We start from the raw sequence: 23,937 nt of genomic DNA on the forward strand, positions 1-23,937 counted from the left end.
CATGGCTGTAACCCAAGTGTATCTCCCTTTAACACTTTCCAGGCTAGGTTTAAGGAATTTGGGGATGTGGGCTTGAGTAGTACACTTAAGGTATATAAGGTTTTCACAAAAGTCAGTCGGGGTCCTTGGCTAAGAGGAGACTCTGCCTTGGGCCTGCTGGTGTAATAAACTGCACTCCACTATTGGCATTGTCCTTCTGAGTGAGTTTGTTTCCCAGAACGCATGGCTACAACACTAGCTACCTTGGCCTTCTGCTATTGCGCAAGTGTTCCCTGCTTCTATCCTGCCACGGGGCCTTTGCACATGCTCGACCTCCTGGGCCAGAGGCTCATTAAGACCAGTTTACCCTTTAACTTCAGCCATTCCCCAAGTGTGATCCACCCACTATCCCATCCAAGTCTAGTTCTTTTGTCTAGTTCTTAGAATTATATTTCTTTCCTTCAGAGTACTCCTCTTCATTTGTCCTTATGGATTCACAGAGTAATTATTGAACTGCTGTTTTCCCCACTAGCCCATATGTTTTAGGAGTCCTGATGATGTTTTTATCTTGCATTATATCCCCAGCACCATGCTGGCATATAGTAGGCATCTGATATCTATTCAATGAATATAAAGGTAATTAAGCCTATACAAATCTTCATTCTAATTAGAGCACATTGTAGAAAGCCTACCAAACTAAACTAAAGGTTTAGATTCTTATATAAGCTGCAGGGAGCCACTGAAGGTTTTCGAGGAGATAGGTGAGTTGACCATTGTTTTAAGAAGATCGCCATGGAAATGGAGGTGGAGAGCCCACACTGGAGGCTGTGGCGGAATCCAGGAGATGGACAGTGCCTAAAGAGGTGAAGGGGGGACAGAACAGGCTCTATCTTGAAAGCAGGACTCCATCTTGGGCCAGACTGTGGACTTTGAGCTCTATGTCCAGTATCTATGGAAATGACATACCAACTGGAAAATGAGGCCCCCAGAAGCAAGAGCCCCAGGGCTCTCTATCGCCTAACAGAATACCCTAATTATCTGTGTAACCGAATAGAACATATATTCTATTATGCTTACTGGGGTATGACCACAGGCCTATTGATAATTGTCCACTGTTAACTACCTAGGCTGAAGGCATATGATCATTGGTGAACTTTGATTGTATCTTTCTTTTTCCTTTGTTCACACTAGTTTCAGGGAACCTTATACACTTAGAGTATATAAGGTTTTCACAAAAACTGGCCCAGGTCCTTGGCTAAGAGGAGACTCTGCCTTGGACCCGCCGGTGTAGTAAACTGCACTCCACTATCTGCATTGTCCTTCTGAGTGAGTTTGTTTCCCGGAACCCGTGGCTACAACAGAGGGACAGGATCCACGTGGGGAAACCAACAGCCTGCTCCACCGTGACCCCCACCAACAGCCTGGCAATGACCTCACAATCAGCCTCTGGACCTCCTACCCTTGGAGGCCAGTATCCCCAGCTCTGCCCCAACACTGCCCTTTATGTTCACATGTATGCTCATGTCTAGAGGAGAACACCACACCGTCTGAGTCATCCAGGACCCACAACCAGAGGCAGAGGGCCCAACAAAGCGGGCGTGTGCCACCTTCCCGCCCACGGCAGGACCAGGGCTCCAGGATGGCAGAGAAGTCAGAGGACTGGAGGCACTCCCTGCCCACGGAGAGGAAGCTCGTGTGGAGGACGGCGGAGGAGAGGCGGATGTCAGACCTCACGCGGGTGCTGGAGTGGATGGAGCGGAGGCAGGGAAAGAAGAAGCAAGCTCTCCAGGTGCGTACTGTCTCAGAAAACCTGCAAGGAGGGCTTCATTCAGGGCGACTGAGCCTGATGGAATGGGGCGAGGGGCGGGTTTGCAGCATGGGGGTGAGCCCGTAGGAGGGTGCTGGAGGGCGTGGGGGAGGTTGTCCACGGGATCAGGCTGTCCTTGTTTGCTAACGATCTGGATCCCCCGTGTAGTTAATCTCCTAGCCTGCCACAGAGACTGGGAGGTGGGGATGCTATGTTCGCATTTCAAAGGTTGGCTCTCTGCCTGCTTGTGTGTCTGACTCTGCGAGCCTAGACTGTAACCCACCAGGCTCCTCTATCCATGGAATTTTCCAGGCAAGAATACCTGAGTGGGTTGCCTTGCCCTCCTTCAGGGGCTCTTCCTGACCCAGCATCTGGAGAAAAACATTCCTGGATCGTAAACCTGGGCAAGAGACTGGGAGAAGATTTATATTGCAAAGGGGCAGAAAAGGAATTTACAAGTGTAAATTTTCTAAAGAAATTGTTCTAGGAAAGGGGAGGTCAAGGGTCTACTGTCAGGAAGAATCCTGTCTAGTTTCACTGAGGTTTCACTTAATGAGAGACATTAAAGCTGTCTCTGTCAGCATTTCAGAAGGGCTGAGGGATAATTGCTTCTAGGGTCTTGCTTATGTGTCCTTCCCATTGTCCCCAGGCACTTCCAGCCTTGTGATAGCCCCAGGGTCAGAGGGCATCTTCCATTTCCACTGTCCCCACTGCGACTCCTGATAACACAAAAAACCTCAGACGCTCAGTTAAGTCCAACTCTTTGGGACCCCACTGACCGTAGCCCGCCAGGCTCCTCTGTCCATGGGATTCTCTAGGCAAGAATGCTGGAGTGGGTTGCCATTCCCTCCTCCAGGGTATTTTCCTTAGCCAAGGATCAAACCTGTGTCTCTTCCATCTCCTGCATTGGCAGGCAGGTTCCTTACCACTAGCGCCACCTGGGAACCTCTTCCTTTCTATCCTTCATGAGAACTTAGTTTAACTGCCTGTCTTAGTCCATTTGGGCTGCTGCAATCACATGCCATACACCAGGTGGCTTAGAAAAAACAGAAATTTCTTTCTTCCCAACTGAGAGGTTGGGAAGTCCCAGATCTAGGTGCCAGCAGGTTTGATACCTGATGAAGACCTGCTTTGTGGTTCATAGACGGCTGCTTCTTGCTATGTTCCCGTAAAGAGGAAGAGACAGGAGTGCTCTCTGGGGCCTCTTTTCTAAGGTCCTAATCCCATTTATGAGGGCTCCACCCTCCTGACCTCACCACCTCCCGAAGGCCCCACCTCCCCAACATTATCACATTAGGAATTAGGATTTCAACGTGTGAATTTAGGGGGAGGGGGGCACACGAAACAGTCTGCAACACCACTTTTCTCTCTTTCTCCAGGAACGACCAGTTTTGCCCCAGTTTCTCTCAAGAGTTCCCCTTTGGTCCCCTTATCTACAGAAAATCAAGCCATACCCTTGGAAAGTGGTCTCTTCAGCAGAGGAAGCCACCTGATCTTGACTCCCCGGCCCCCAGAGAAAAAATGGATGAAAACAGTGTTACTAACAACAGTGATATCTTTTACTGAGCATTTGCTGTGTGCCAGGCCCTGCGCTTGGCATTGCAGTGAGTTGTCTGGTCAACTGCTCCCAGCAAGGCTTCAAGGCAGACATTGATCTTACCCACCAGCTAAAGGATAAGGAAGCTGAAATGAAGAGGAATAATTTGCTTGAGCTCACAGAGCTAGTGAGGGTCTAAGCCAGGGCACAGACTCAGACATACCCAGTTCCCCAGCTCATGGGCTATCAGGCCCACTCCCCCACACACCTTTGTCACCACCTGTCTTTGCCTGCTTCTCCCAGTTCACCGGCCCCTGCCTTTCAGGGGAGCTTCTGTTCTGGTTGTATGTTTATTTATCATTAGAGTCATTAACTGAGGGTGGCTCAGATAGTAAAGAATCTGCCCGTGATGTAGGAGACCCAGGTTCGATCCCTGGATTGGGAAGATCCCCTGGAGAAGGGAATGGCAACCCACTCCAATATTTTTGCCTGGGGAATCCCATGGATGGAGGAGCCTGGCAGGCTGCAGTCCATGGGATTGCAGAGACTCAAACACAACTGAGCAGCTAACACACAATCAAAGTGATCTGGAGTGCTAGTTTCATCAGATACACGTAAACACATCTGGCAAACATATTTTACTCTAAGGAGTTAGTGATTTACCTACCCTACCAATTACCCCTCATTTCTGGGGGGAGGTGTTAGGGCTTGACTGCTGGGCTTCTCAGAACTCAGTTACAGGAATCTGACTCACTCCTTTGATGAATATACTTGATCCTGTCTCTTCCTGCTAAGCTTATATTCTAATAATGTTTTCACAGCTGTAGCTTCTATGTGGCTTTTCTTGTAAATAATTTTGGACCCAGAAAGGGAACAAATTTACTTTCAAGATACAATTAAATCTTCAAGCATCATTACCCTTTCCAGAGCATTTGGATTTTGAAAGAAGCTCCTGAGAGAGAGGGTGATGCTTCCGTGGCAGGTCTTGGATGGCAGGTCTCGGATGGCAGGTGGCAGGGGACCCTTTAGTGAAGACAGTTGTGGGGGGGGAGGGGGGCGGGGGCGCTGTCTGTGCCCTTGTCTCCCTTCTCCTGCCAGTCCAGGCTTTTCCCCACTTCAGCACTGTAACCTCTGGGTTATAGTCTACCCAGAGGGCTGTGCCCCTTGTGAACATTTGTCATAAAAGAAGACCCCTGAGATTTAAGGTCTCGGGCACAGGGGCCACCAAGTCAGTTTCTGTGGCTGTTTCCTGATGGATCTGTGGTACCAAATCAGTTCCACTCAGCTTCCTTCAAAAGAGGGGGCTGTAGCTACTCAGGCAGCTGTTGAAGAGAGGTTGAAGGTTGAGAGGGGAAAGGAGGGAGGTGGACCACTCTCGGAGTAACTGGCCTTAGTTTCTCTCTAATCAACTAGGAGTATCAGCCCTGGACCCAGCTTGCACCCCTTCTCCTACTAAGCCCCACAGAACCCTGAAGGTAACTAGTACCCACTCCTTAGATGGTCTTTGGACAGCTTCCTTCCACACACCCAGACTGGCTTATCAAAACCCCCCTTCCATTCACAGAGCGCTGCTAATAATCAGGGCGCGCTCAGCACTTCCCCACAGTAATTCATTATTTCCCACCGTAACCCTGTGAAGTAGCTTCTGCTACCATCCCCATCCTCAGATAAGGGAACTAAACTTCACACAGAGCCGTCCCTTGCTCAAGGTCACTCGGCCACTCAGCCAGAGAGCAGGATTGCGAGCCGGGCCGTCAGCCCTGGAGACCAGTCTCAGTCATCTCTGCACAACCCTCAGACCCCGCAGCAAACCCCAAGAGGAGATCCAGTCGGTTCAGTTTCCCTGCTATACTCCAGCACCCCAAGTCTACCCATTAAGGATGGGCCTGGATGCACCTCTGTGGGCCCCTCCCCTCCTGGGCCCCGATGAAACTTACTAATGAAACTTACTCTTTTACCGGGTCCTCCTGGCAGCTGTGAGCCAAGCATACATGCCTGGAATGGACTTGCTGCACTCACCTGGCCTTCCATTCTCACCAGGCAGACAGGAGCATCCGGGGAAAGAGAAAGGCAGGAGCAGTTGTGATGACAGCTCCGGGAGGACAAGATGGGATGGGGGTTGGGTGAAGAGGGGAGGGAGCACGCTGGCTGGCCTCGAAGACTGGAGGTCATGTAGGGAAGTGGCAGCTAGCAAGGCCATGTGAGGGCTGGAAGGAATTCCTCCCAAGCTGGAGAGTGGAGGGTGGAGGGTGATAGGGAGCTAGTGATGGACTCTGAAGTGGAGAGGGACCGCCACGCCTGGCATTGGAAGGTCGTATTTCGGGTAGTGCGATGAGGACACCAGCTGTGTCTGGAGGCAGAGGGGCCACAAGGGGGGACGGTAGGACAAGAGTAGGTGCTAAGGCTGGGTGGTCCTTCCCCGCTGTGGGGTGCAGGGCTGGCCTGGGCCCACTGAGGCGGCAACTGGGCTTTTCTCCCTGTTGTTTCAGAAGAACAAGCCCACGGCAGGGATAGGCGTGGCAGAACCTGCGAAGGAAGAAAAGAAAACCAAAACTGCCCTAAAATGTCAGGGAGCCCGCCGCAGGAGCCAAGGGAACCAACAGGTGGCGTTCTCTGAGCAGGTGATTCACCCCGCCTACCCCAGCCCCTCCACACGAAGGAGGGGGCGCCCACTCTGCTCTTGCACGGAATTGGCTACTTTTTCTTTTAAATGTGGAGCTCTAAACTTCATCCCCGCCACACACTAGCACCCACATAGATCACCCACCCCCTCCAGCCAGCCAGCTCCCACCCAACACACTCCGCAATCCCAGTGGGAAGACCTGTGGTAGGACTCGTTCTTCCTGGGTACCACCTCCCTCCCCTAAACCACTCAGGAGTGCCATTGGAAAGGGGGGACAACCAGCGATGTCTGTGGTCTCCAGGGTCCCTCATGAGCTCTGGGGACAGAAGAGAGAAGTTGGTGAGCAGACACCAGTGTGCGTTCCTGTCCCAGGGACCCAGTACCTAGAGTCAGCCTCTCCTGGGGTCCCCCTCATCTGCCCTTCAGCCAACCCTTGAACTCGCTCACTGGGGGATGAAGGAAGCTGAGCCAGAACCCATTCTCTAGCCTTTAACATCTCTCCAGATCTCCTCCCAGGCCTCAGGGCAAAACTCCAAGAAGGAGGACGAAACCTCTGCCCTGTACCGAAGGCTCTACAGAGTGGAAGCAAAAGGAAAACGCCTCAGCAGCCTGACCCCGAGCATCAACTCCAGGGACACACCCAGGATATCTGGTAAGGGAAGTACCTCAGTGGGGGGATGCCAGAATTGTCCTCACCGTTGCCCTCCTATCAGAGGGGCCAAGAGATGGCACCATCCTTAAGGCAGCACCATCTATGTCAACCTCACTTCTGTGGATGCAGGAACTCCCATGACTAGGGATCACAGCATCAAGGGGTGTGACCTGGACAGGAGACAAGTGGGCGTCAAGCCTCAGCTGGCACCCGGGGGAGGGGGAGTTTCTTCTCAGGAAGCTGGTATCGTGTCCCCCTGTGTTCCTGAAGTCATTGTGGTGACATCACCCTCATGTCCAAATGATCTAACTAGTTTAGATACTGTGACAGTGTCAAGGCACTGCAGAAGGTACCACAGCTGCTGGCCTGAAACCTACCAGGTGATGCTAGTACCCAAGAAGAAGTGGGCTTGGGCTATGCCAGATACTTATTGCTAAGACTGACTGTGTTTGAGTCCCAGCCCCACCGACGGATAACAAACTCAGGGTTGTATAATCCCAAGCAAGTCACTCCATCCGTGGGGTCTAGTTTTCACATCCGCAAAATGCAACAATTACACAACCAGCCTCACAGTATAGTGTGGTATTTTAGCAAGTCGAGGCACAGACCACACTCCACCAGATGCAGAGTAGGTACTCAATAGATGTGAGCAAAGGGCTGCGTGCAAAGGGCTCGGTTGCTCAGTCGGGTCTGACTCTTTGTGACCCCATGCACTATAGCCCTCCATGCACCTTTGTCCGTGGGATTCTCCAGGCAAGAATACTGGGGTGGGTTGCTATTTCCTACTCCAAGGAATCTTCCCAACCCAGGGATCAAACCCACATCTCCTGCACCTCCTTCATTGCAGGCAAATTCTTTACCACTGAGCCACCTGGGAAGCATATGGTACTTCTCTGTAAACATTTTGCTAACATTCTCAAGTGGGCTGTGTTGGAATAACAGATGCATTTATTGTACCTGGCCTTTTGAGATGGAGGTGTATGGTAAAAAAAAAAAAAAAAAAAAAAAATTCTGGATGGATTTCCAATTAGCTCAAAGGAAGAGGAGCAAGAGGCTTGGAATAGGGGTTGCCAGTTCTCCTATGTTGCCCCCAACTCTGCCCAACAACAAAAAAAAAAATCCTTATTTCTTTTTCATTTAATGCACCAAAGCCATTGTAACCAAATTGTGGTTACTTGCCAGTTAGAATTAAATATGATTGACTCTAAATGCAACACGAGATCCAGGACCGAATCCTAGACTAAGTTATTCAGTGAAAGAATTGGTGAAATCCAGAAAAAAACTCTATAACATGCCCATGTTAATATCTCATTCCTGGCTTATGTAAGATGTTAATGTTAAGGGAAGGATGTATAAGGAGCTGTCTGTAAGAGTTGTCTTTGCAACTCTTCTCTTCTATAAATCTAAAAGTATTCCAAAATAAAAAGTTTATTTTTAAAAAAATGGAAGGAGTTCAACTTATGCCCTACGGGAAGCCCCACCCCTTCCCCAGGTTTCCCGTTGTTCTCTGTGTTCTAGTCCTGCCGGGAGGCTGAGCATCTGTGGATCTCACTTCCAGGACTATTTCCTTCTCCCTGCTCTCTGCCAACCCAGACAGGGAACACATCCCTTCTCCCCAGACTTCTCACATGAAGCCATTGCTTGTCAGCAAACTTTACTGAAGGTTTGGGGCAACAGAGGTAAATAATTACATCACAGACTTACACGGCAAACATATTAGAAGTCTATCATGATGCCCTCTCGTTCTTCAAAGTCCTTTGTCCCCTGCCATCAGGAGATTTCCCTGATGGCTCTATTTCCTGCGGGGGTGGTTTCCAGATGTTTTGCTCAACTCCAAGACTATGACTAGGGTCAGACAAGCTAGGCACACAGGACACAAAATTTAAGAAGGTGGTCTCTCTCAGGCGCCCACCTTGCCCTTTCATGAGCCTGAGAACAAACACCTCCTTTATTTTCGCCCCCTGAGTACCTTGTCTGTCTCACTCTAGTCCTGGTTCTGCCCAGCTCTCCCTCTTCTTCTCGCTTTCCTCTCCCTTCTCCCCTATCCTCTGCCTTCTCTGCCCCACACATTCCCACTGCCTTCTTACCTCAAGGGATCACTTGGTTCCACTGTCTCATTCCACACTCAATGTGGTCTGTAAAAAAAAAAAAGCATTTTTTTCAATGTAGTCTGGAAAAAAAGATATTTTCCTAAACAAAGGCAGTTCCTTCCCTAAGAGGAACTCTCACACAAGTCCATTAATTTTTTCCATCTCACTGCACAAGGATGCCAGCAGGGCAGGCTGACTTACCAGCCCTTGGGTCCTCTGCAGTGCCTCCTGCGTCTGTCTGCCCAGCCCTGTCCCCCACAAAGCCACCCTGTCGGAGAGCAGGCGTCCCTCTCCAAATGTAATACAGCCAGTGGCCACTGGGGGTCAGCAGGTGCTCAGGCAGACAATGGGCCGTTGTTCACAGGCATCCAGCAACCACCTGGGCGTCCACGTGTGGCACCAGGACTGAGTGGGCACTGCTGTGAAAGCTGTCAGGAGGCCTGAAATGACTGAGCAGGATCTGGCTTGGGAGTCAAGATCAAGACAAAGCAGCATCTAGGAAGGGTGTAGAGGCAGTTAAGGGCTATGGCAAAAGTCTAAGAAGGATAAGTGTGGATCAAGAAAAAGCATTCTTTCAAAAACATTTTTTAAAAACTTTTTACTGTATATTGGAGTATAGCATATTAACAATGTTGTGATAGTTTCAGGTGGATAGCAAATTCACATACAGAGATACAGGATACATATACAGGGGTTCAGCCATACAAGTACATGTATCCATTCTTCCCCAAACTCCCCTCCCACCCAGGCTACCACATAACAATGAGCAGAGTTCCCTGCGCTGTACCGTAGGTCCTTGTTAGTCTTCCATTTTAAAAACAGCAGTGTGTACCTATCAGTCCCAAACAAGGAGAAATACTCTAGCCAGAACATCTCTTACTAACCTCCCTCAGCCCCACTCAGCACCCAAACAATTGGCGTCCTTTTCAAGAACCAGCGGTTCTAATGCTTGTCCACCAATTCTATTTGTGCAGCTTCCTCTCCTGCACATCCTATTAGCAACTTAGAGAAGCCTGTGCAGATGTCTGCAGCCCTCCATACTGCTCTGCCCTGTAGATTCTAGCTAAATTGTCTCTTCTCTCTCCTCAACTCAGGAAATGGCTAGACTCCTATCTAGGTTTTCTCTACCCATGCTGCAAACCTAAAGCATCTTCCAGCCATCAGCTGGGGCTCTCGTGGGACTCACCCCTTCTGTTTCATTTTCTAAAGGATCACTGCCCTGTATTGCCAACGTCTGAAAAATGCCATTTCACCTATCAGGCCCCAGTGTTTAATTGCTTGAGACAGAAAGATATATCTAGTTCCTGTTACCACACCTTGGCTGAAAACAGAAATCTCAGATTGGCCTTTCCAAAACACAGTCCTAATTGAGTGCAATCACAAGTCATGGGAAAAGTTTATGAAGTTGGATCTAAATTCTTAAAAGGCGACTGTGGTTAAGGGCCACTAAAAGATGCTGGGAAAGCATTGGAACACACTTGCAAAGTAAATCTTGACAAAGTCTGAGCATCTAGGCTAAGAAAATGGAATTCATTTGGCTTTCTCTTCTTGCCCACCTATGCTCAGAGCATTCTGTCAGTGCCAGGCAAGGGTGTATTCCTAATGCAAAGGGTTGGGATGCAGTTACCCCCTGTGTCTCTGGGTGATTATAGAGTCAACCCCTAGAGTCCCAAACATAGCTCACCAGAAGTCTAATGTATCTGTTCAGCCATGGACTCAGAAATATGGGAGGGTAGCCAGGACAGGCTCCCAGAAAAAGGCATTGATAAGCGGGGTGCACGTTTTCCTGGCATCTTGGTCACATGACTTAATCTCTCTGATCTTCCGCTTTCTTATTTGATCAATGGGTGTGATGTGGTTGTGAGACTGTAGCGCCCCCTCCCTAGAAAGCCTTTAGAAAACTGCCTGAAACATAAGTTACTCAATAAATGTTAGCCCATATGTCTAATTCTCATTTTAGTACGCATCTTCCCTGCATGAGGCCTGCTTTGATCCAGAAGAGGATCAGATGTCTCAAGAAAGTCCATGGCCCTTTCTCCAAGGGATTTCCATTTGTGTCAATGAAGATGTGTAACTCACGATTCTCCTGGAACATGGTACCAGTTTCCACCATGCATAAACAGACTGCTGATGCCACCTGACCCCATCACTCTCTCAGGGGCCAGCTGTCAGCTTAGAGAGCTGTACTGGACACAAAGATCCCAGTTCAGCCATGGACTCATTGTGAGACCTTGGGCAAGTCAGAGCCTCTCTCTAGGCCGTTGTCCCTCCATTTATGTTATAGAATGTCTAGACTTTCCCAGATGTATTCTGGTAAAATTTCTGCATTTTATTCATGAATTCTTGCAAGTTTACAAGAAGAACAACTTACTTACAAACAAAACGTCAGATTAGCATCAATCTAGAAATGACACTTAGAGACTATTGATTATTACAGGCTCACAATCCTATTCTTAGTCCATATATAAGTTACTGTTAGGGTGAATGAAAGATATTTGCAAAGTCAGAAATATTTAGGGAGTTTCTCAGCCATTTTTTCATTTATCTAAAGAAAATGCTCTAGAAGAGAACAGAGACATCAAATTAGGAAATAGTTGGTTTAAAAATAAAAATCTTGATAGGCACTTAAAATCATGTTTTTTAGAAAGAATTAAAAAGGATAGGCAAAGAGATACACAAACAGATGAGGTGGATTTAATGCTAAAAGAAACAACAGGGTAAAAGAGAGAGATTTTAAAATGCTAGAGAGAGTAAATAATAACCATAAACCTACACACACCAAAAAATAGTAGTTAAATAAACATTTGGAAATGCAAAGTAAGTCTGACAAAAATAGTTACAGTAGGAGATTGCAATATACCTCTTTCAAGACAGATCAAATAGATAATTTCAGGAAGTGCCTAAAAGAATTTAACAATGCAATTAACAAACCACAACTTTATATTTGAATAGAGAACACACATTTTTATATGGCCAAAGCATATTCACCAAAAGAAAACTTAACATTCAAAATAGTAAAGATTTTAGGGCCAGTTACAGTCAATAATTAGAAATAAAATTAAAAGATAATCTCAACAAAAATTAAGAAACACACTTCCAAAATACCATGATTTCAAAGATAAAAACTAATGGAAATAAGACTGTTTCATACCAAAATCTATGGGGTGAAGGCAAAATTTATGCCTAGAAGAAAATTTACAGCAAAAACTGAAAGCAATGGCTCTTGGCTTTATAAAACAAATAAAAAAGTAATACTTTTTTAAATTTAATGACATAGAAGAAATAATTAATATGAAAAAGAGAATTCATCCATGCAATATCAACTAAGATGAATGAACACCCTCTTCCAACAACACAAGAGAAGACTCTACTCATGGACATCACCAGATGGTCAACATGGAAATCAGATTGATTATATTCTTTGCAGCCAAAGATGGAGAAGCTCTATACAATCAGCAAAAACAAGACCGGGAGCTGACTGCGGCTTGGATCATGAACTTTTTATTGCCAAATTCAGACTGAAATTGAAGAAAGTGGAGAAAACCACTAGACCATTCAGGTATGACCTAAATCAAATCCCTTATGACTATACAGTGGAAGTAAGAAATAGATTTAAGGGACTAGAGAGCCTGATGAACTATGGATGGAGGTTCGTGACATTGTACAGAAGACAGGAATCAAGACCATCCTCAAGAGAAAGAAATGCAAAAAAACAAAACGGCTGTCTGACGAGGACTTACAAATAGCTGTGAAAAGAAAAGAAGTGAAAAGCAAAGGAGAAAAGGAAAGATATTCCCATTTGAATGCAGAGTTCCAAAGAATAGCAAGGAGAGATAAGAAAACCTTTCTCAGCGATCAATGCAAAGAAATAGAGGAAAACAATAGAATGGGAAAGACTAGAGATCTCTTCAGGAAAATTAGAGATACCAAGGGAATATTTCATGCAAAGATGGGCTCAATAAAGGACGGAAATGGTATGGACCTAACAGAAGCAGAAGATATTAAGAAGATGTGGCAAGAATACACAGAAGAACTGTACAAAAAAGATCTTCACGACCCAGATAATCACGATGGTGTGATCACTCACCTAGAGCCAGACATCCTGAAATGTGAAGTCAAGTGGGCCGCAGGAAGCATCACTACAAACAAAGCTATTGGAGGTGATGGAATTCCAGTTGAGCTATTTCAAATCCTGAAAGATGACGCTGTTAAAGTGCTGCACTCAATATGCCAGTAAATATGGAAAACTCAGCAGTGGCCACAGGACTGGAAAAGGTCTGTTTTCATTCCAATCCCACAGAAAGGCAATGCCAAATACACACCAAGGAAACTAGATCTGAAAGAGACGCGTGTACCCCAATGTTCAACGCAGCTGTTTATAGTTGCCAGGACATGGAAGCAACCTAGATGCCCATCAGCAGATGAACGGATAAGGAAGCTGTGGTACATATACACCATGGAATATTACTCAGCCGTTAAAAAGAATTCATTTGAACCAGTTCTAATGAGATGGATGAAACTGGAGCCCATTGTACAGAGTGAAGTAAGCCAGAAAGACAAAGACCAATACAGTATACTAACGCATATATATGGAATTTTAAAAGATGGTAACGATAACCCTATATGCAAAACAGAAAAAGAGACACAGATGTACAGAACAGACTTTGGGACTCTGTGGGAGAAGGCGAGGGTGGGGTGTTCTGAGAGAATAGCATTGAAACAAGTATCCTATCAAGGGTGGAACAGATCACCAGCCCAGCTTGGATGCATGAGACAAGTGCTCAGGGCTGGTGCACTGGGATGACTCAGAGGGATGGGATGGGGAGGGAGGTGGGAGGGGGGATCGGGATGGGGAACACATGTAAATCCATGGCTGATTCATGTCAACGTATGGCAAAACCCACTACAATATTGTAAAGTAATTAGCCTCCAACTAAAAAACAAAAAAAAAAAGGCAATGCCAAAGAATGCTCGAACTACCACACAATTGCACTCATCTCACACACTAGTAAAGTCATGCTTAAAATTCTCCAAGCCAGGCTTCAGCAATACATGAGCCATGAACTTCCAGATGTTCAAGCTGGTTTTAGAAAAGGCAGAGGAACCAGAGATCAAATTGCCAACGTCTGCTGGAGCATCGAAAAGGCAAGAGAGTTCCAGAAAAACATCTATTTCTGCTTTATTGACTATGCCAAAGCCTTTGACTGTGTGGATCACAATAAACTGTGGAAAATTCTGAAAGAGCTGGGAATACCAGACCACCTGACCTGCCTCTTGAGAAACCTGTATGCAGGTCAGGAAGCAACAGTTAGAACTGGACATGGAACAACAGACTGGTTCCAAATAGGAAAAGGAGTACGTCAAGGCTGTATATTGTCACCCTGCTTATTTAACTTATATGCAGAGCACATCATAAGAAAAGTTGGGCTGGAGGAAGCACAAGCTGGAATCAAGATTGCTGGGAGAAATATCCATAACCTCAGATATGCAGATGACACCACCCTTATGGCAGAAAGTGAAGAAGAACTAAAGAGCCTCTTGATGAAAGTGAAAGAGGAGGGTGAAAAAGTTGGCTTAAAGCTCAACATTCAGAAAACTAAGATCATGGCATCCGGTCCCATCACTTCATGGCAGATAGATGGGGAAGCAGTGGAAACAGTGGCTGACTTTATTTTTCTGGGCTTCAAAATCACTGCAGATGGTGATTGCAGCAATGAAATGAAAAGACGCTTACTCCTTCAAAGGAAAGTTAATACCAACTTAGCATATTAAAAAGCAGAGACATTACTTTGCCAACAAGGTCCATCTAGTCAAGGCTATGGTTTTTCCAGTGGTCATGTATGGATGTGAGAGTTGGGCTGTGAAGAAAGCTGAGCGCCAAAGAATTGATGCTTTTGAACTGTGGTGTTGGAGAAGACTCTTGAGAGTCCCTTGGACTGCGAGGAGATCCAACCAGTCCATCCTAAAGGAGATCAGTCCTGGGTGTTCATTGGAAGGACTGATGCTGAAGCTGAAACTCCAATCCTTTGGCCATCTGATGCGAAGAGCTGACTCATTGGAAAAGACCCTGATGCTGGGAAAGATTGAGGGCAGGAGGAGAAGGGGATGACAGAGGATGAGATGGTTGGATGGCATCATTGACTCAATGGACATGGGTTTGGGTGGACTCCGGGAGTTGGTGATGGACGGGGGGCCTGGTATGCTGTGGTTCATGGGGTCACAGAGAGTCGGACACAACTGAGCGACTGAACTGAACTGAAGATGAATGAAATTCAAAATTAAAAGTAGCTAAAAGGATAAGTCCAAAGCTAGCCTTTTAAAAAGACAAGTGACAAATAGTATCTATATCATGAGCCTTGTCAAAAGAAGAGTCAAAAATATACACGATTTTATATGAGAAAGGGTGCATAAGCAAAGGTATGAAATACGTTAAGTGAATTATAATAGAGTGTTGGAGAAGACTCTTGAGAGTCCCTTGGACATCAAGGAGATCCAACCAGGCCATCCTAAAGGAAATCAGTCCTGAATATTCATTGGAGGGACTGATGCTGACGCTTAAACTACAATACATTGACCACCTGATGCAAAGAACTGACTCATCTGAAAAGACCCTGATGCTGGGAAAGATTGAAGGCTGGAGGAGAAGGGGTCGACAGAGGATGAGCTGGTTAGATGGCATCACCGATGCAATGGACATGAGTTTGAGTAAAGTCCAGGAGTTGGTGATGGACAGGGAGGCCTGGCCTGCTGCAGTCCATGGGGTTGCAGAGAGCTGGACACGACTGAGTGGCTAAACTGAACTGAACTGAACTAAAACCCAACATAAATGAATAATTTCTTTTCATACTATAAACTATCAAATGGACATAATAAAGAGTGGAAAAGTTGACTAGAGCAATTCCTGAGGTAAAAATTGGAAGATGGTAGACACCTTCCCACTAAAAAGGCACCAGGACAAATGGTTTCACACCAAGTTCTACCTAACATTAAAAATCAAATAATCCCAAGGTTACTTCAGCTATTTCAGGCTACATGAATATAGACGTTTCTATTTCCTAATTTTCCTGGTTATGATTTTTAGGTAAAGGTCTGTAATTTAAAAGTGCACATTTCATTTTCAAATACATAGTTTTAAGTATTTTTAATATTAATTTATCATTTTGATATTCATTTCTCATTTAAATTCTTTCTTCTCTGTAATCACCCTCTGTGTTTTTTTCAGTTTTAACTTTATTGAGACTTCCAATGGCTAAGTCAAAGATCTCTCTTGGTAAATGTCACATTGCACTTGAAAATATGTGGGTTATTTTTTAATATCTTTTGATATTGATGTCTAACATAATTCCACAGTGACAAGAGAACAGATTCCGTATGATTCAGAATCAGTCGTTCAGATCATGAAATTTTTGCACCTTGTTTTATGTTCCTGGATATGTATCAGTTTATAGTCTCCTGGTTCATAGTCTATGGGAACTTGAATAGAATTTGTATCCTGTTGTTGTGTGAAAATTGTATAAATCTTAATTATGTTGAATTGGTTCATAGTGCTTTTCAGGTCTACTATATCCTTCTACTTTTCTATCTGTTCACTCCATTAATTTTTGAGAGCTTGATACTGAAACTTCAACTAAACGTCTTAATTTATCTACTTAAAAAAAGAATTGTAATATATAGTGGAACCATATGTAACTTTGTTCTGTATTTTCCAAGTCTCCTGTAAGTGTGTTACTGTACTTACATAATTTAAAAATAAAAAAGAAAACATAGGTATTTCTGCATTAATTTGACAAGCCACCATACTGTATGATACAGGGAACCCAAAGCTGGTGCTCGTGACAATCTAGAGGGGTGGGATGAGGAGGGAGGTGGGAGGGAAGTTTGGGTGGGGGAAAGCATATGTACACCTCTGGCTGTTTCATGTTGCTGTATGGTGGAAACCATCACAACGTTGTACAGTAATTATCCTCCAATTAAAAATAAAATATTAGGCAAAAAGCAGGCCAATCTCACAATAATATGGATGCAAAGCTATTTTTAAAATTTTAGCAAATAGACTTAATGTATGAAAATATGGCAAATATGTCCATGTATGAAATGAGTAATAAGCCATGACCAAGTAGGATTTATTATAGCAGCTTGCAAACGGTTAGGATATCAAGATATCTAATAACATAATTTATCAGTAAATTAAAGGAAGGCCATATGATCGTATCAGTAGATGATAGAAAAGCAATAAACAACCAATCAATTATTGCTAATAAAAACCTTATGTAGACTAAGAGTAAAACTGCTGAATATTACAAAGCATTCTAAAAATTCTGGCACACATCATTCTAAATGATGGAATGTTAAATCACTTTATTAGAATCAGAAACAAAATGAAACATATCTTCCTTCATCATTATTGACATTGTTTTGGAGAGTGTCAAATGCAACATGTCAAGAAGAGTACATAATTTTTACAAATATTAAGGGGAATATGTTTTCATTTTTCTCCTGATATGATTGTGTTTCTGCAAAACTCAAGAAATTCTAGGCTCCAAATGATACTATATGGTGTGGTTATTTGTGTACTAGAAAAATAAAAATTTTAACAGTACTCTTTTCTCTATACCAGTCACACCAGTTAGAAATGGGAAGAAAATACTCTACTCATACAAGCAAAAGTCTGTAAAATACACAAGAGTATATTTAACGAGAAAATAATTAAGGTCGCCAAGCTCTAGTCCCACCAGTATTTCACTCAATACAAAGTCCATATTTGGGTAGCATCAGACCCTCACTATTTCATTTACGGTATGTGTGCCTGTCTGCACACTGTTCCTCCTGCCTGCAATATTTTCTTCCTTTTTATCATGTGATAAACTGTTTGTCCTTTAAAATCCCAGTTCAAAGTTGCTCTCCTCTGATACCTTCTCCTAAACCCCCTCTAGGCTACAGTTCACTTTAGGTGAATTTTCTCTAGGGAAGGAGAGAATATCGAGAGAAGGAAATGAATGAAAAGCGAAAAAGGGAGCGAGTTGAGAAGAATGAGAGGCAAGGAGAAAGGAAGGAGGATAAGATGAATAGGGAGTAAACAAATGCTGAATGAGAACCAGCCAAGGTTTTGGAAAGACATTAGATCTGGTGAGGTTTGAAGCCCATGCAGCCTTCCAGGCCCCATCCCCTTCCTGTCCACCTTACCACCACCCCGACCAGGATCTAACTCCCTGGTGACATGTCTAATTTCAGACTTAGACATCAAGGATGCAGTTGCTCAAGAGTCCACTCAGCGCCCAATGCCATACCGTCGACAAAGCATCATAGAACCCATATTACAGGACACTGCCTTTGCCCAACGAAAGTCAACCCTCTTCAGAGAGTGGGGGAGCAAGATGCCTGATGCCTCTTATGAGCGAAAACTGAAAAGCCTCATGGAGAAGGGCACGGAGCCCAAGATGGAGATGATGAAGATGTTGAAGCCGGAAGAGGTGCTGAGCTGCCGGTAAGCCGCCCTGCGCGGGTGGGGCTGGGTGCTTCCTGCAAGACTAGGCTCTGCTCACGCATGTCTGTGGTTCAGACACCTGGGCTGAGCCCAGAGCAAGGGAGGGTGGCTGCAGCTTGTGCTCTGCTTTGAGTCCCAAAGGGCCGAAGCCGGTGGGTCCACTAATGAACACGACATTTAGGTGCTGGTGTTTTGATGCCTTGCCTTAGGACACCGACATGCACACGCTTCCCCAAATTTCTATTTGTTTCACAAAAGAAAGCGTGACTGTTACTCACAAAGGAAAGAATGAGTTGTTTGTGGCCTTTAACAGGAAGCTCCCCTAAGTTCCTTTATGCTGTGGTGTTGAATTGCTGGGACGGTAGCCACCATTCCCAGGGCCAACCTGTTGTCTGTTTGGGGTTTCAGACTCTAAAGTGACCATAAACGGAGTATGAAACCATTTGGCATGTATGCTCTTACCAAGGGGTCCCCCTTCTGGCTATTCTTTGTCCTAGTTACAAGATCCACTGGTTTTCAGCAACACCCAACAGCAGGGCTTCTGCCCCAATCTGAGCATCCCTCCCCAGCCTGACGTTACTCTTTACTGTAAAGATCTATCTGACACGGTTCAGAAAATTCAGTAGAGTAGGAAATAGGACAACAGAATCAGGTAGTCATCTTTGTAGAGTTCACAGCAGCGAACTCACCTGCAGGTTTCAGACACCTGGCATCCACAGGCCCCATCACACAGTCCTGCTCTGCTGGCTGACTGGTTGGGGGGTGGATGGGTGGAATGGCTAACTGGCTGAAAGATGGGCAGCAAGCCTTGTTGACTAGAGGGGGTTTCTGGCTCTTGCCACTTCCACGGCTGAATGACTTGGACATGGCTTTCAGATTGAGAGCGTGGTTGTAACTGACTCTGGCCAAAGATAGTCTTCCTGGGCTCCATGGTGGGGAGAAAAGAAACTTGGACAGGGAAGAGGGAGAGAATATTTGGAGATGGCAAAAAACAAGCCGTTAGAAAAACATCCAAGAGAAGGATGAAACTGTCCTTTGTGATCTTAGTGAGGACGCACAGGTAGATGTGTGTGAGATCCTCCCCTCAGGGGCTGGGCTGGTCAGGGAGGGATGGGGTGGAATGTGGCTGGAGCCAAAGGTAGGACTGGTGGGAGCTGACTGTGAGAACAAGGAAGCTCTGGGCAGATCTTGAAAGAGAAGGGAAGTTCCTTGGTGGCCTACTGATTAGGATTCCAGGCTTTCACTGCTGAGGGTCTGGGCTCAGTCCCTAGTCAGGGAACTAAGATCCTGTGGGCCATAGGTACAGTCAAAAAAAAAAAAAAGGAAAGAGAAGGGAGACCATTTCCAATGGACAGAAAACCCAGTTTCTACAATATACAACTCTTTCCCTATCATGTGTAGCAAAGTAACCAACCAGAAGGTGTCCTGAAAGCAGTCTGAGTCAGTGGCTTCCCTCCTTATCCTAAAGCTAAGAGCAAGGTCAAGGTTGATGGTGGGATAAGGGATATGATGGCAGAGATACTCTCTAAACCACATGGCAGGGATGGAATCAGTTCTAGTCTTCAGTTAAAAGTCAGAATGGTGGGGCTTTAGCTAATATTTTAAAACCATGTTTTAATTTCAATTGTCTGAATATTATTAAAAAGTACCCACCTATATTTCTACAACTTTCTCAGCCTTTATTTCCACTGTCCTGTATTTCCTCCAGCCCTTGGCCTCACTCAGATTAGACACACACGGCAGTGATGAGAGGAAACACCTAAGAATTTGCATTCAGGTTTTTCCTCCCCTCTTGGTATAACGTCACTGCCGTATTGCACCTCCTTCTCACAAATGATGTTTTAACATTAAGAAGATTTCTTGAAATGAATATTCCATTGTTTGCTTGACCATTCCTCTACTGATGGAATTTACTGTTTTCTTACTGTCAATAACCCCAAAATAAATACTTTTATTTATATAGATTTTCTTCCATTGACTTCTCATCTTGGGATAAGTTGAGGACCATAGTGGAATTACTGGAATCAAAAATAATGAACTTGTTTGGGAGGACTTGGTGAAGAGGTGAATGAACTTGGTGGAGAGGCAACTTGTTTGGCATAAATGTTGCCAAATTGATTTCCAAAAGAGTTATGCCATTTATCTAGATTCCATAATACGTGTTAATATTTGATTTTCTCTTCTAGGAAAAAATGTTACTTATGAACCTATTGGAAGGGCAGGAATAGAGACACAGATGTAGAGAATGAACTTGTGGACACAGTGGGGGAAGAAGAGGGTGGGACAATTTGAGAGAGTAGCATTTACATATATACACGATCATATGTAAACTAGATAGCTAATGGGAAGCTGCTATAGAACACAGGGAGCTCATTTCAGTGCTCTGTGATGACCCAGATAGGTGGGATAGGGGTGGTTGGGTGGAAGGGAGGCTCAAGAGGGAGTGGGTATGTATATATTTACGGCTGATCCATGTTGTACAGCAGAAATCAACACAACAATGTAAAGCAATTATTCTACAATTAAAAACAAATTTTAAAGAGTTATGCCAGTAAAAACTCCCACCAAGTCTTTTATGAGACCTCTGTCAGCTCCAGAAATGTCTGGAGACCCAGTCCTTACAGAGGTCCCCACACCAACGCTGCTTAAATCTAAACTCTTTTCAGTAAAGTTTAGAGCTGCGATGACTCCACCCTCAACTGACCTCTTTGGCCTTGTCTCGCACAGATACCTGAGGTTATCCAAGAACAACATTCGAACCTTGCTCAAGCTGTGCAAGGATGCGGGAATGAACGTGGACATCCATCCCCACATGTTCGAAGGAGAGATAGACGCTAAAAAGGTGTTCAACCAAAACATCAGTGTGGCCCTCTAAATAGCCCCTCTCCCCAGCCACCTCGAGCTCCCTCTGCTGTTGGATCCTCAACCACCAGATGCCACCCTCTGGTACACCGCACCTAGCCCTTTAGACCTGGGGCACCCCCTTTAGACAGTAGCAATTAGGAAACAAGGCTAGACTGCTTGGATCATTGTGTTGATGTAGTATTTTGTCCTTGTCATCCAAGTCAGAACCAACGCAGGAGAAACTATGGGTTTTCTCCCCACCTCCCAAAGAACACTCCCTAGAAAAGAAATCTTAGAAGTGAGAAATGGGAGTCCAAAGTCTCCAGTCTCTGTACAGAAAAAGTCTTAATGACCCAGATAAAACGATGGTGTGAGCACTCACCTAGAGCCAGACATCCTGGAGTGTGAATTCAAGTGGGCCTTAGGAAGCATTACTACAAAGTTAGTGGAGGTGATAGAACTCCAGCTGAGCTATTTCAAATCCTAAAAGATGATGCTGTTAAAGTGCTGCACTATATGCAAGCAAATTTGGAAAACTCAACAGTGGCTACAAGACTGGAAAAGGTCAGTTTTCATTCTAATCTCAAAGAAAGAGAATGCCAAAGAATGTTCAAACTACTGTACAATTGTGCTTATTTTACATACTAGCAAAGTAATGTTCAAAATTCTCCAAGCTAGGCTTTAACAATACATGAACTGAGAACTTCCAGACGTTCAAGCTGGATTTAGAAAAGGCAGAGGAACTAGAGATCAAATTGCCAACATCCACTGAATCATAGAAAAAGCAAGAGAATTCCAGAAAAACATCGACTTCTGTTTTCATTGACTATGCTAAAGCCTTTGACTGTGTGGATCACACAAACTGTGGAAAATTCTTAAAGATATGGGAATAGCAGACCACCTTACCTGCCTTCTGAGAAACCTGTATGCAGGTCAAAAAGCAATAGTTAGAACTGGAACAACAGACTGTTTCAAATTGGGAAAGGAGTACATCAAGGTTGTATATATTCACCCTGCCCATTTAACTTATATGCAGAGTACATCATGAGAAACGCTGGGCTGGATGAATCATAAGCTGGAATCAAGATTGCCAGGAGAAATATCAATAACCTCAGATATGCAGATGGCACCACCCTGAGGGCAGGAAGTGAAAAGAAACTAAAGAGCATCTCGATGAAGGTAAAAGAGGAGAGTGAAAAAGTTGGCTTAAGACTCAGCATTCAAAAAACTAAGATCATAGCATCTGGTCCTATGACTTCATGGCAAATAGAGGAGGAAAAACGGAAACAATGGCAGATTTTCTTTTCTTGGGCTCCAAAATCACTACAGAAAGTGACTGCAGCCATGAAATGAAAAGATGCTTGCTCCTTGGAAGAAAACCTATGACAAATCTAGTCAGCATGAATGCTGACAAGCATTCATATAGTCAAAGCTATAGTTTTATCAGTAGTCATGTATGAATGTGAGAGCTGGACCATAAAGAAGGATGAGTGCCAAATAATTGATGCTTTTGAACTGTGATGCTGGAGGAGACTCTTGAGAGTCCCTGGGACTGCAAAGAGACCAAACCAGTCAATCCTAAAGGCAATCAATCCTGAATATTCTTTGTAAGGACTGATGCTAAAGCTCCAATACTTTTGGCCACTAAAGCTCCAATACTTTGGTGAAGAGCTGACTCATTGGAAAATACCCTGATGCTGGGAAAGATTGAAGGCAGGAAGAGAAGGGGGTGACAGAGAATGAGGTCGTTCGATGGCATCAGCGATTCAATGGACGTGAGTTTGAGCAAACTCTGAGAGATAGTGAAGGACGGGGAAGCCTGGCATGCTGCAGTCCATGAAGTTGCAAAGAATCAGGCACAGCTTAGTGGCTGAACAACAGCAAGAGTCTCCAGAGGGATTTCAGGGGTAATAACCTGGTAAGGGGCTGTTAGGGACACACACCCCAGGTCTTGTCCAACCATCCCCACCACCTCCCATGGGGGACATGACTCTGTGGAAAGCTGGTCCTCTGGTGTGCAGGGTGGAGATTGGATTGGGAGAATGGAAGAGGGAGGACTCTGTTCAGGTAAACATGGATTACTCCAAGAAGTCACCGAGGGCAAGGAGCTGGCTCAGAGTCACACAGGCAAGAAGCCGCAGGGCTGGGGTGGAAGAGTGTCCTCGCTTCGTCTCCCGTTCTCCTGTGATGGAGCCTCTGGCGAATCCTGCAGGACGGTTCAGAGCCACTTCCTTCCCACCATGAAGCAAATGCCAGTTGACATCCCTGCAAGCATTTCGAGTAAGTTCAAATTCCAATGGCCCCACTGACTAGCTGTGTGACTCTGGCAAGTTACCTTCCCTTTCTGGGCCTTGGTTTCCTCATCTATCAACTGGGGCTAATGACAGAACCTGCCGAGGGAGGATCCCGAGAAGAGAAAACGAGAGTCTGTGTGTAAAGCAAAAGTACAGACAATGATACACAAGAGCTCAGCAAACCTGTGTGTTCCCGCAGTTCCTGGGGTGGACGAGGAGCAGCTTCAGACTTCCCAGCTCTGGCTCCCTCAGAAGGTGTCCTGAAAGCTGGGCCAATTGGTGTTGAGTCTAGAATGCTGATTCCAAACCCATGGCCTTTGTGGTATGTCCAAAAACTAAACAGTCCCTCAGCCCCCAGTGGCTAGTGCATACCCCAGAGGGTGACATGTGGCCACGCTCCAGATGGGCCTCACTAGCCAGGTTTTACTTTCTGCTTCTATATAGGAAAAGGGCTTGGATCCCACCACACCCCTACACCATGTTATTTATTTATTTATTTAAAACATGGATTTACTTTAAAAGTACTTATTTATTTATTTATTTGGTTGTGCTGGGTCTTAGTTGCACCATGCAGAATGTCTCAATGGCAGCGTGCAGGATTCTTTCTTTTTTCCTTTTTTAGTTGCA

General features: G+C 45.1%; 1 protein-coding gene across 1 annotated transcript; it reads left to right on the forward strand.

Moving 5' to 3' along the window:
- Positions 1 to 1,618: 1,618 nt before the first annotated feature.
- On the forward strand, positions 1,619 to 20,964 carry C4H16orf78 (chromosome 4 C16orf78 homolog). The gene is given in 6 exon segments (XM_061134426.1): positions 1,619 to 1,768; positions 5,813 to 5,944; positions 6,451 to 6,598; positions 17,920 to 18,172; positions 20,900 to 20,915; positions 20,917 to 20,964. Coding segments are annotated over 6 exon segments (747 nt in total).
- Positions 20,965 to 23,937: the final 2,973 nt, after the last annotated feature.

This window comes from Dama dama, chromosome 4 (assembly GCF_033118175.1).
Source record: "Dama dama isolate Ldn47 chromosome 4, ASM3311817v1, whole genome shotgun sequence".
Taxonomy (NCBI): Eukaryota; Metazoa; Chordata; class Mammalia; order Artiodactyla; family Cervidae; genus Dama; species Dama dama.